We start from the raw sequence: 12,372 nt of genomic DNA on the forward strand, positions 1-12,372 counted from the left end.
TTATTAGATCAACTTAAACTCTAGCAGAGTTTGCAAGAAATATACAACCACAAGAAGTGGTTATATTTCGTATATCTCATTGTAATTATATTTTGTTAACTACCAGAAGTGGTATATGCCTATGATCACCAGAAGTGATAATTTAGGCTTTCTATGGTTACAATTGAAGATAAGCTACATAAATATTCTCTATATTAAATGCACGCCTCGATTTGCTCCTGAAGTAGTAAATATTTTAAAAGAGGTTGAGGCATCACAATTTGATGTGATTAATGCGCATTCAGATAATTATGTTCGATTTCCTGAAGGATGAGAACTTTTGATAATATTAATCCATTCCCTGAAGTGAATGTGACAATACTAATAAGTCGGGTAAATATGAACGCGCTCTTGATGTGAATACATTACAATTCACCTCCAGAAGAGTTAATATAATTGAGAGAATATATACTCAATATTTCGTATTTTAAATTTGCTCCTGAAGAAGTAACACAATTGAAATTGCCTCCTGAAGTGGAAAAATATTATGAAGAGGAGTTTTCGTGTGCTTAAACAATTGTTTTACATTGTTTATTTGATTGTGATTTTCTCTCATGACACCAGCAGTGTCTGAGCAATATTTGATAGTACAAAATGTATCAACAACTCCTGAAGAGCTAAATGTTTGCCTAAAGAATACATGACACCAGTAGTGCCAGATAAATATTAGATTGTGGATAATAAATGAAGGCTCTCGAAGAGCTTATATACAAATATGTCATTCATATTATATGATTATGGTCAAAACATATGTTGTAGTAAACCTGAAGTTTACTAATACAAATGGCTATCATATTGAGACTACAAATGATTGGAAGATTGATAATCTTCATGTTTCCACAATCATAGGGGGTAAAATAATATGTATGTGAGAAGTTACCCGCCTTATTCTTTAATTTGTACTATATCATGTATCACAGTAAACCAGAAGTTTACTAAAGCAAAAGTTTATGCCATAGTAAACCAGAAGTTTACTAAGAGATAACACATGACATGATAAACTTGAAGTTTTCATTTGCCATTTTTAAATGAGCTATTTGAGAATTCAGATAAGCATATACTAAAGAACTAGAAGATTCTTCAGGAATTCTCATGTGTTGCTTGTTCTCATAATGAATTGATTATACCAGCTAAAGTTGGGACTAAGACCCCTGATTCTGAAATATATAAAAGGTGAATATGGGCCCGTTCACCTATCATGTGAACCACTTATAGGTGCATATATGAGATGGTTACATGTGTAATTATTGTCAACCTGCAGTTTGGCATTTGGAATTGCTTTTCTCGATTAAGAGCATAATTTTCAGATTATGAAATCAAGACAGTTCATCTTGATAATGTTGGTTTATATCCAAGCTGGTTTAGCATTGAATACCTCCTATTAATGGCTAAACCATTGCTTATGAGAACAAAGCTTCATGTGTTGGTCTAAGATTTTCTAAATTGCATATAGCAACACTTGTATGCATCAGATCAACAATATATGATAAGTCCTCCCTTCACAATTGGTTTAGGATCAGAAACCAAATATTTTTACTATCTTTTGTTGCGTGGTATATGATTAATTTCTCTACCATAATACACAAAGATATGTTTCCCAAAGATGATTGGGGATATATGTTAGTTTTTCTAACATTTGGGGGATGGAATAAACAGTTGAAAAATATGCTATATGAATCGAATTATCATGATCCTCACTTAGAAGATAATTCAAGTCGAATGCCAGAAGCATTTGCTGATCCAAAATTAAATATCATATTTCAGCTGCAAATGCTCCTATTAAAATTAAAGTCCCTGAAGGATAGAGTTTACTGTACGCATGAAGCGTGGTAGACCAATCGGTTCCAAAGGTAACAATCCTTGAAAAATAGTAGGAGCTAATGATCAAAATGATCATAATGAGGAGGAAATAAGCTCTAGAAGAGCCCACGACATAACATTTCATGAAACTCCCGAAAAAGTTCAGGTACCTGAAAATAAAGAAAGTGATGAGATCTCCACAAGTTATGTCACTTTGGAACTGACACAAAATGATCGTCGACGATATATTTAATACAATATAGTGCACAATATTGTAAAAGATTGTGAGGATCGGACTAGCAGTCCAGACACTTGAAGATGTCATACCATTTAGATACAAGTCTTAACCTATATGACTTATTTGGCTAAATCTATATGAAGATCCTTGAAGGATTGAAAATGCCCGAAGCATATAATTCAAAGTCTTGAGAAATGTACTCGATCAAATTATAAAGATCTTTGTACGGTTTAAAGCAATCTGTGCGCGTGTGGTATAATCGCCTCAGTAAATATTTGTTGAAAGAAAGTTACATAAATTATGTTATTTGTCCATGTATTTTTATAAAGAAAATGTCATCAAAATTTGTTACACTTGTTGTTTATGTTGGTGACATAAATCTTATTGGAACTCCAGAAGAGCTCCAAGAGGGTCTTAAAAATACTTTTACATGGACAAAGTGTACCCATTAAGTACACCAATGAATATTCAATCACTTGAAGTGAATAAGGATCCGTTCCAACCTCTAGAAGAGGATGAGGAGCTCCTTGGTCCTGAAATACTCTATCTCGGTGTAGATGGTGCACTTATTTATCTTGCTAATGCTAACAAAAGTGGTGCAGATCGTATTGGTAATGCAGATGCAGGTTATTTATCCGATACCCATAAAGCTCGATTTCAAACCGGCAAGCAGGGAGTGCATATGATTGAGATCAGTGATTCATTCGAGAAACATGTGGGTTGGAATGTGATAAAAGACCCACAATATTATACGGAGACAATGTTTCATGCATAGCACTATTAAAGGGAGGATTTATAAAAGGAGATAGAACGAAGAACATTTCACCAGAATTATTCTACATACATGATCTTCAGGAAAATTGTGACATTGATGTGCATCAAATTAGTTCAAGTGACAATCCAACAGATTGTCTTTACCAACATCAATTTTTGAGAATATGGTATACAAGATTGGAATGCGGAGACTCAAATATTTGAAATAAGGTTTTCTTCAGGGGGAGTAAAATGCGCGTTGTACTCTTTTTCCCTTACTAAGGTTTTTCCCACAGGGTTTTCCTTATAAGGTTTTTAATGAGGCAGCCAACAATGCGTATTACTAAATATGTGTACTCTTTTTCCTTCACTAGGATTTTTTCCCACGTGGTTTTTTCTAGTAAGGTTTTAATGAGGCACATTATCTTTTAATGAACATCCAAGGGGGAGTGTTATAAATATATTATATTATGGATGTTCATTTAGTACTCCGTTGTAAATAAGCTTCCTGAAGAAGCTTATCCATATGGGACTCCACCGTAAATATGTTTATCTATTTAAGTACTCTATTGGAAATAAGCTTCCTGAAGAAGCTTATCACTTCGATACCCGGTTATGGATAAACATTACCCCCGGTAGAAGATTATCCATACCGGGTATAATAAGCTTATCCTTTCAGTACCCAGTTATGGATAAATATTATCCCCGGTAGAAGATTATCCATACCGGGTATAATAAGCTTATCCTTTCAGTACCCAGTTATGGATAAACATTACCCCCGGTAGAAGATTATCCATACAAGGTATAATAAACTTATCCTTTCAGTACCCAGTTATGGATAAATATTACCCCCGGTAGAAGATTATCCATATCGGGTATAATAAGCTTATCCTTTCAGTACTCCGTTATGGATAAACATTGCTCTCAGTAGAAGATTATCCATATTTGGTATAGTAGCAGCTTACACAACAGTTTCCTTTCTTCTATAAATAGAAGAGATTTCAGTTCATTAGGTACATCAGTTTGAATTCGAATAATATATCAGTTTCTCTCTATACTTATCTTTACTTTATAGTCTTTATTTTATAACATTCTTATAATTCTTGTTAAATCTCAATTAGTGTTTTTTTAAGTACTTACTTTTTACCAACTTAAAGAATTAAAATGATACTACAACAACAAAATTGCACATCAGAATATGCAGCAGATACTAAAATTAGTAGAAATTTCAATTTTGCACCTCTAAAATGATACTACAACAACAACCCAGTAAAATCTCACTCTGGGAAGGATAGTGTGTACGCAGACCTTATCTTTATCGATAAAGTACAAATATTATTTTCGATAAACCCCCACCTCAAAAAAATAAAAAAAGTCACCTCTAAAAAAATAGTTCTCGTTAAATTTAACAATAACAGTTTCTTAAATAATTAATAGATATCAAAAATATTTATTTTTTGCCAACTTAAAAAATTAAAGATACTCAAAAAATATATTTAGAGGACTATTTTAGACCTAGCGACAAACATAAGGGACCATTTGAGTTAAAAACTCAATAAATACAAACGCCATTGCTGACGCGTCAATTTCACAACATTTTCTCTCGTGTTCCCCCAATACAATTTATTCACTGCGCCGTGCGCTCTTCACTTTCTCTGCAAATTGACTGCTGGAGTTAAACCTCATTTTCCATGGTAAGTTCGTAACAACGAAGTCTCATTTTTTCAAAATTAAATGCATTATTTGGAATTAGTGGGTTCAGAATACTTATTACTATTATTTTGTTGCAGTTTGCACTATAAATTATTGTTAATTTGGTTTCAATTATATTCCTGGTTCAAATTGATAGCTGTGGGTACAGATTGTACCCACGGCTCTCTTACTACTGTACCCACTCCTATTTTATAGCAGTGGGTACGAATTCAGTATTTTTCATTTTCATGTAATGTTAATTTCATCTTGACCTTTTTATTGGTGTGTGTGCGCCGCATTTATTTTTCGGTAGGGTTGAATTGCTATTAGCTTTCAGTGGCTTGCTATTCTTCGATTCTGTTACAGGGTTACAGTTTGGGTGAATCATGAATTTGACCAGTTTAACAACTACAAGAACAAATTTTAATTTTATTTCCTAGAAGTTTCTAGTGATTTTACGAATGCTGGGTGTTTTAGGAGTAGTGGTGGCAAACGGGCGGGTCGGGTCAGATATGGGCGGGTTGAAAACGTGTAGTGTAAAAATGGATAAGTTATTCGGCCCGATCCATATTTAATACGGATAAAAAACAGGTTAACTGGTGGATAATATGGATATTCATATTATTTATGACTTCTCGAATATGATCACTTTTCGGAAAATTCCTAGTCTCCCAAACTTGAGGAACCCCCAATTTGAGGTTTTACAAATGTAAAAGTTAAACCCACTAGTTATCCATTAATTATCCATTTTTTAAATGGATAATATGGTTCTTATCCATATTTGACCCGTTTTTTTAAAAATTCATTATCCAACCTGTTTTTAATGGATAATATAGGTGGATAACTGTTTTCTTTTAACCATTTTGCCACCACTATTTAGGATGGTTGTTTTGCATGAATTATCATGTTCTTTTTGCTCTCATTTAATAGTATTTATTTTTATCTTTATAAAGGTGATGTTGGAGCTAGCTTGTATATATCTCGACTAATCCAGAGATTACCTATTACCTCCCATCAGCGGAGGTATTGGGTAATTCTGCTCACGAAAACTTACACAGATTGAAAGGGTTGGCCTAGTGTCGACTCCGCGGGATTTGTACGGCCAAAGGTTATTACTCAAAACTCTTAGACCACTAGGTCATTGTCTAGGGGGTTATTCATCTTTAATACCGTGGTTTCAGTTGTGGCAGTTCTACTGTTCTTACAGAGTTTCTAACATTGAAAACAAAATGCCTTGAAGTTGCTTTTTCATGTGTGTGGATGAAATTTTGGATTTAGTTACGAGAAATGCTCTATAAAGAATATATTTTTCTTATGATCCTCTATGTTGGTAATGTGTTAGTTTCAGTCTTTCAGAGCCTATTAGTATTTACGGCTATTCATGAGTTAGTTACATCATGTGTAGGCGGATCAGTATTTGAACTTGTGCGTTTGAGTTAGGGATGCTATCACAATGTTGGGTTCAAAATCTGTATTTGTACTTATCTGGTGAATTTTTTACGCAAATATAGGGTCTAAGCCAAAGCTAAAAACTATGTAGAATTGGACTATCACACCCTCTATTCTAGGTCCACCCCCGAAATTATAGTTGTAGTTTAATCATATATACTTTTAACTCTTTACTCTTCTTAAGGCGACTAATCCAGTTACATGCATACTTATTATCCACTATCAAATCTATCGCCTTCCGTCCCACTTTACATGATAGTGTTTAGTTGGCACGAAATTTAAGAAGGAAAGAAAGACTTTTGAAACTTGTGATTTAAAGCAAACAATACAAATTTTTGTTGTTATAAACCATCATATTAAGGGTAAATTGAGTATTTTAAAGTTAAATTGTTACTAAATATAGAAATGTGTCGTTCTTTTTGGGACTGATTAAAAAGGAAAGAGTTTCACATAAATTGGGACATAAATTGGGACAGAAGGAGTATTATTTACTACCCTATTTGTTTGTCTTCCATACCTTATTATCGGAACTACCAACTAACATCACCATAATATCACTAAATCATGAATAATCACAAATACTAATATGCTCTAAAACTAACATATACTCCCTCAATCCCAATTTATGTGATGTACTTTCCTTATTAGTCATTCCCAAAAAGAAAGGATACCTTTCTGCATTTAGAAACAATAATTTTAAACTTCTCATTTTACCCGAAACGAGATGATTTAGGCATTTAGCCACACAAATATCTATGGGTTGGCTTAGACCACAAGTCTGAAAAATCTTTGTGCCTAGTCACACAACATACATAATGGGACGGAGGTTGTAATAAATTTGTTTAGATTTTAGTGTTGTCTGTTTGTGCTTATAACCACTTTCTTAAGAAGGTAAGAGAAGCTTGCTGTATTATTTCCTTGTCTAAGAATCTTCAGCCTTCTTTATATGCCAACTTCTATTACTTTTATTTTTATTTTTATTTTGCATATATCGGTCTAGGATGAGCTTAAATGGAGCAATATGGTCAGTGAGGATTCATATAACCAACCACAACTTGTTTGGGATTGTGGCATAGTTGTTGTTGTTGAAGAATCTTCAGCCATCTAAGCAATCTTTCTATGTGCACTGGATGATGTAAACAGTTCCCCACTTAATCAGATTCCTCGAAAGTTGTAATCTTTCATGTTTGAAATTCTTAACTAGCTGTACTTGTAATTATACATATTTTCTCTCTTGTAGGACTTACTTTGATGCTATATCTTTTACAGGAGTGGCATAAAGCCTTAGATGTCTTGGACTAATTCAGTTTTTAAATACTCTTTTGGTCCTAGTGTTGAATTTTCAAAAGCCAGCTGATGGAGGAAACATCCCATCAGCTTCATGCGATTTTCTTACCGCCTTACCTTGGGAAATCATTGTCTGTATGTTTGGATTAGTTATTATATTTGGGTATTCAAAGCCTCAGTTACGTGTATCTTTGGTATTACGGCTGTGTAATTCTTGTTAGCTATCTAGTACTTTGTATCTTGTGCCCTTCTCTAGCAGATGATGTCTTGGAAAATGCAGGCTCAATTTCAAGCTGCTATCTTAAATCAGCTTCGATAAGCAATGCCTCCAAACTCTAGGGTCGATTGTGCCTTTCGTGCTATGAAAGCTATCGGGATTTCTGGAGACAAGGTGAAGCCAGTGTTGAAGAAACTTTTAAAACTGTATAATAAAAATTGGGACCTTATAGAAGAGGAGAACTATAGGGTCCTTGCAGATGCGATATTTGAAAACGAGGAATCAAAGGTGCTAATTTCCTTCATTTAATACACTTCTGTTTTTCTTCCTTTTGAATGAGTACTCCCTCCTAGGGGCGGATTTATAGGAAAAAATATGGGACACATGAATCCATGGTCTCTTTGCAAAATTAGATATTTTATGTATATATTTTCTAAAATTGGTATATTATTAACTGGTGGCACCCATGCTCCAAGAAGGGTGAATGGTGCAAGAAGGGTGAATGATGCATTTGGTTTAAGGTTGAGTTAATTGCTAAGAGTAATAAGGATCAATTCCCACTTAATACATCTTCTCCTCATTTTTTTAGTAGCACACCCATGTACTAGAAATCCTAGATCTGCCTCTGTTCCCTCTATTTCATTTTATTTTATGTGAGTGTTTTTGACTAGGCATGTAGTTTAAGAAATAAAGGAAGACTTTTAGGACTTGTAGTCTTAAACATGCCAAGACAGTTCAGTGGTTATAGAAGCGTGTGAGTAGGAGTAAAATGGGAAGTTTGAAATTAAATTCTTTCCAAATTGAATTTCAAATTATGTGGCACTCTTTCTAAAGTACTTTGTTTTCAGTACTTTGTTTTCAGTTTTCTGCCGTCTCTTTCATGTGAGCTTTTTTTGCTGACATGCTTTCTTTCATTTCAGGAAACAGAAAATAAAAAGTCATCCGAGAATCCCGAAGTATTGAATTACTTTAATGTTCCTACTTTCTGGCTACTGTCTTCCATAATATGCCTTTTTTCTCGAATCTTTCTACTCACCTTTACTTCCTTTCACTTTTTGATTTCGTTCAGCAAGAGGAGCTGGTGCAAGATGAGCCTGAACCACCTCTAAAAAGGCAGCGGTTAAAAAATCAATTAAGTCAACCATATGATTCTCCTGAATCTCATGTGCAAAACCAGCCACTGGGTGTTCTAGATTCCTCTCAATCCATGGGCGACGAATCACAGGCTAGATCTTGTCCATCACTTGGTAGAAACAAAGGAAAGAAACCTATTTCATCCAATTCTTTAGTACCACAAGGAGGATCTCCTTTATCTCAGCCTTCTAACATAGACAAGAGCCTTCCAGTTTCTAGGAGAGCTCGATCTATTTCTGGTAATGGAATCCCAGTATCACCTACGATGAAATCCAATGCTAACCATGCTTTTATCAAACCTAAGGATGAGCCAGTCACTGATGACCTGCCACATCTTGAAGTTCCTCTTGCCGTCATCTGTCCAGGTAGAGGGTATCTCATTTCCGTTTATGGTTCAATCTATTAATTATAGAACAAGTGCTGAAAAGGACTCTCTTATGTGTGCTCTTGACATTGGCTAAGTTTTTAAAATGGAATGAAATGTTAGGTTGTTGATAATTTTGACACCTCCTTTAACAACTAGATCGCTTCGCTTTGCAAATTTTGCATTCACAACATTTTAATCCCATTGACTTTAAGGAAGAGTGTTTCTGGATTTATATAGACTTTTAAGGAAGTGTGTTTCTGGATTTATATAGACTTCTAAGGAAGTGTGTTTCAGGATCTCAACCACAGCTCTAAGTCTTGTGTGTGTATCCAAATTGAGCTCTTCCTGATTCTTCCACTGAATTTCAAATTTCTTATTTGCCTATTCAACTTTCAAGAATTGGCTAGATTATCCATTTCCGTCTGTTCCTGTCTCCAATTGTACATAAAGTATTTCAAGCTATATTAGAGAAACACGAAAAGTTGTGCTTGAGTTTGCAGTTAACCTTTGTGATTACTAGGGATGTATCCTTGATCACTATGATTATTACTTTCTGTTTGTCTTTTAACTTCAGTGACAACAGTGGGTTGCTCTAGTGGTGAGCACCCTCCGCTTCCAACCAAGAGGTTGTGAGTTTGAGTCACTTCAAGAGCAAGGTGGGGAGTTCTTGGAGGGAGGGATGCCGAGGGTCTATCGGAAACAGCCTCTCTACCTAGGGTAGGGGTAAGGTCTGCGTACACACTGCCCTCCCCAGACCCCACTGGTGGGATTATACTGGGTTGTTATTGTTGTTTTAACTTCAGTACAAGACCTATGAGGTGTGTCCTTTTCTTCTCTCAGAGTATGTAATCTGAATGTGCAGGTTCAGCAAGCAAAGGTGAGACATTGCCAAATGTCGCTGACTCGGATACAAATGATGGAATTCCACCTTGTCGAGGAGTAGCTAATGGCAAGCCTGAAATAAGCACGGTTAAATCTCGTACCGGTCTGGAGATAGCTTCCTCACTATCTGGAGAAGTGAAAATTATCTTGAAGTGTGGCCCAGTTCTTGGAAGATCAGATTTCCACACGCCTACTCTCGATGAAGTGGTGAAGTTAATGGAGGATAAATATCTCAAACAATACAAAGAACTTGATCCTAATTTTTCGGTGATGAAAGTCATGGCAGATGTTTGTCAGTGTTTCTGGGAAATGGGCACTGAATCACCAAATAAATAATCGACTAAATGAAGTCCTCATTAAGTTAAGGAAAATTTACTAGGAAGCATGGAGAAGGAGAAATGAGACTGGTTCAGTAAGCAGGTTTACATTTAGCTTACAACATTTTGTGTTAACCTCAATTTGAGCTTAACAACATCTTCGTAAATACTGCGTTTTCCCTTTCTTTTTCGTTTTTTTTCTTCCTATGCATCCGTTATTGCTCGACACTGTTAAGAACTTTCTTGATCTTTTTGATATGATGAAAAGGTTGGGAAAGTGTATTATGTTAGTTATCTGTGGTCTTTGACAATGAAGGCATAATTCACCTGTTTGTGATTGCGGTATATCGTAAACAACCTCTCTGCCTTCCTAGGGTAGAGTATGGTTTGCGTACATATTACTCTCTCCAAATTCTATTTGTGGAATTCTACTGGGTGATTGTTGTTGTTATATAAAACATCCTCTCTACCTTCTCGGGTAGGGTGTGCGTACACACTATCCTTCCTAGACTTTCCTAGACTCTACTATGGGAGGGATTTCAGACCTAACAGGTTAGGGAGTAACATTTTTTGGTTAACTGGGATATTCTAATATATATTAAAAACTTACCCGTTAGGGTATAACAGTAGCATTGTTTCTAGGGGGATATGAGTGTTCCCTGCTCTAGGATCAAAAGTAATAATATTACAATCGAAAATTTGTCTAGAGAAAATAGTTCCTTCGATACAAACCCTAATAGTTTAAGGAATGATGTGACTGCAACTTTAGAGAGATTCGAAAGCGAAAGCCTATGGATTTGCTTTTGTAGCTTCCAATAAAATTTGATTGGATAATTCATAAATATCAAATAAAATCCCATGTGTTATGAAATAAAAGCAATTTAGTAAAACGTGAATAAGAAATAGAGATAGAGAGAAGGAAGAGATTTTCTTCTTCAATTGTGTGTATTTTCCTATCTATTACAAGACATTTATATAGGCATGAAAAGTGAAGAAAATATGTCATGGAATATGTCATTGAATATAGAAAAAATGTCATTGAATATGTCATTAAGCATTTGACATGAAGATCATAGAGGAAGAGTAGACATCCACCATAACATGATATTTATCATAACACCCCCCCTTGGATGTCCATAAATAATGTGCCTCGTTAAAACCTTATTAGGAAAAAAACCCTATGGGAAAAAAGTCCTAATGAAGGAAAAAGAGTACACATATTTAGAAATACGCCTTTTGGTTGCCTCGTTAAAAATTTTGCAAGGAAAACCCGGTGGGACAAAACCTTGTAAGGAAAAAAGAGTACACCGTGTATTAACTCCCCTTGATGAGAGCATCAGTTCACATCCTTCGGCCTTCGCATCCCAATCTTGTACACCAGTTTCTTGAAGGTTGACGTCAGTAGAGATTTGGTGAACAAATCAACCATATTATCACTTGAACGAATCTGTTGCACATTGATATCACCATTCTTTTGAAGATCATGTGTGAAAATAACTTTGGTAAAATGTGCTTTGTCTTATCTCCTTTTATGAATCATCCCTTCAATTGGGCTATGCATGCTGCATTGTCTTCATACAAAATTATGGGTAGTTTGTCACACTTCAAACCACATTCTCGACTTGCTTCATGAATAGAAATTATCTCAGCATGATTAGAAGAAGTAGCCACGATTGATTGCTTAGTCGATCGCCAAGATATGACAGTGCCTCCACATGTAAACACATAACATATTTGAGATCAAGCCTTGTGTGTGTCAGATAAATACTCTATATCGGCATAACCAACAAGATCAGGATTGCAATCATTGCCACAAAATAAGCCCACATTGGTAGTCCATTTTAGATAATACAATATGTGTTTGATTTCACTCCAATGTCTTGTAGGAGCAGAGCTATATCTTGTTAAGACATTAACTGAAAATGTTATGTCATGCCTTTTAGTGTTAGCAAGATACATTAGTGCATCAATTGCACTAAGATATGGTACTTCAAGACCAACAAGTTCTTCATTATTTTCATGAGATCGGAATGGATCTTTATTTATATCGAGTGATCTCACAACCATCGGGGTACTAAATGGATGTGCTTTATCCATATAAAATCGCTTTAAAATCTTTTCAGTGTATGCTGATTGATTGATAAAAATTTCATCTTTCATATACTCAATTTGTAGACCAAGACAAAATTTTGTCTTT

General features: G+C 35.1%; 1 protein-coding gene across 3 annotated transcripts; it reads left to right on the forward strand.

Annotated features, from left to right (window-relative positions):
* Positions 1-4,399: 4,399 nt before the first annotated feature.
* On the forward strand, positions 4,400-10,469 carry LOC104248962 (probable inactive histone-lysine N-methyltransferase SUVR2). Of its 3 annotated transcripts, XM_009805322.2 has the most exons (6): positions 4,400-4,524; positions 5,476-5,630; positions 7,539-7,763; positions 8,396-8,431; positions 8,545-8,974; positions 9,839-10,469. In XM_009805322.2, the coding sequence occupies exons 3-6, from the start codon at positions 7,581-7,583 to the stop codon at positions 10,192-10,194; spliced, it is 1,005 nt and encodes a 334-aa protein (XP_009803624.1). In that variant the 5' UTR covers positions 4,400-4,524; positions 5,476-5,630; positions 7,539-7,580; the 3' UTR covers positions 10,195-10,469. The 3 variants fall into 3 exon arrangements, with proteins under 3 accessions (XP_009803624.1, XP_070024578.1, XP_070024577.1); XM_070168477.1 differs by lacking the exon at positions 8,396-8,431; XM_070168476.1 differs by lacking the exon at positions 5,476-5,630 and having other exon boundaries at positions 4,419-4,524.
* The last annotated feature ends 1,903 nt before the right edge of the window (positions 10,470-12,372 follow it).

Source organism: Nicotiana sylvestris, chromosome 2 (genome assembly GCF_000393655.2).
Source record: "Nicotiana sylvestris chromosome 2, ASM39365v2, whole genome shotgun sequence".
NCBI classification, from domain to species: domain Eukaryota; kingdom Viridiplantae; phylum Streptophyta; class Magnoliopsida; order Solanales; family Solanaceae; genus Nicotiana; species Nicotiana sylvestris.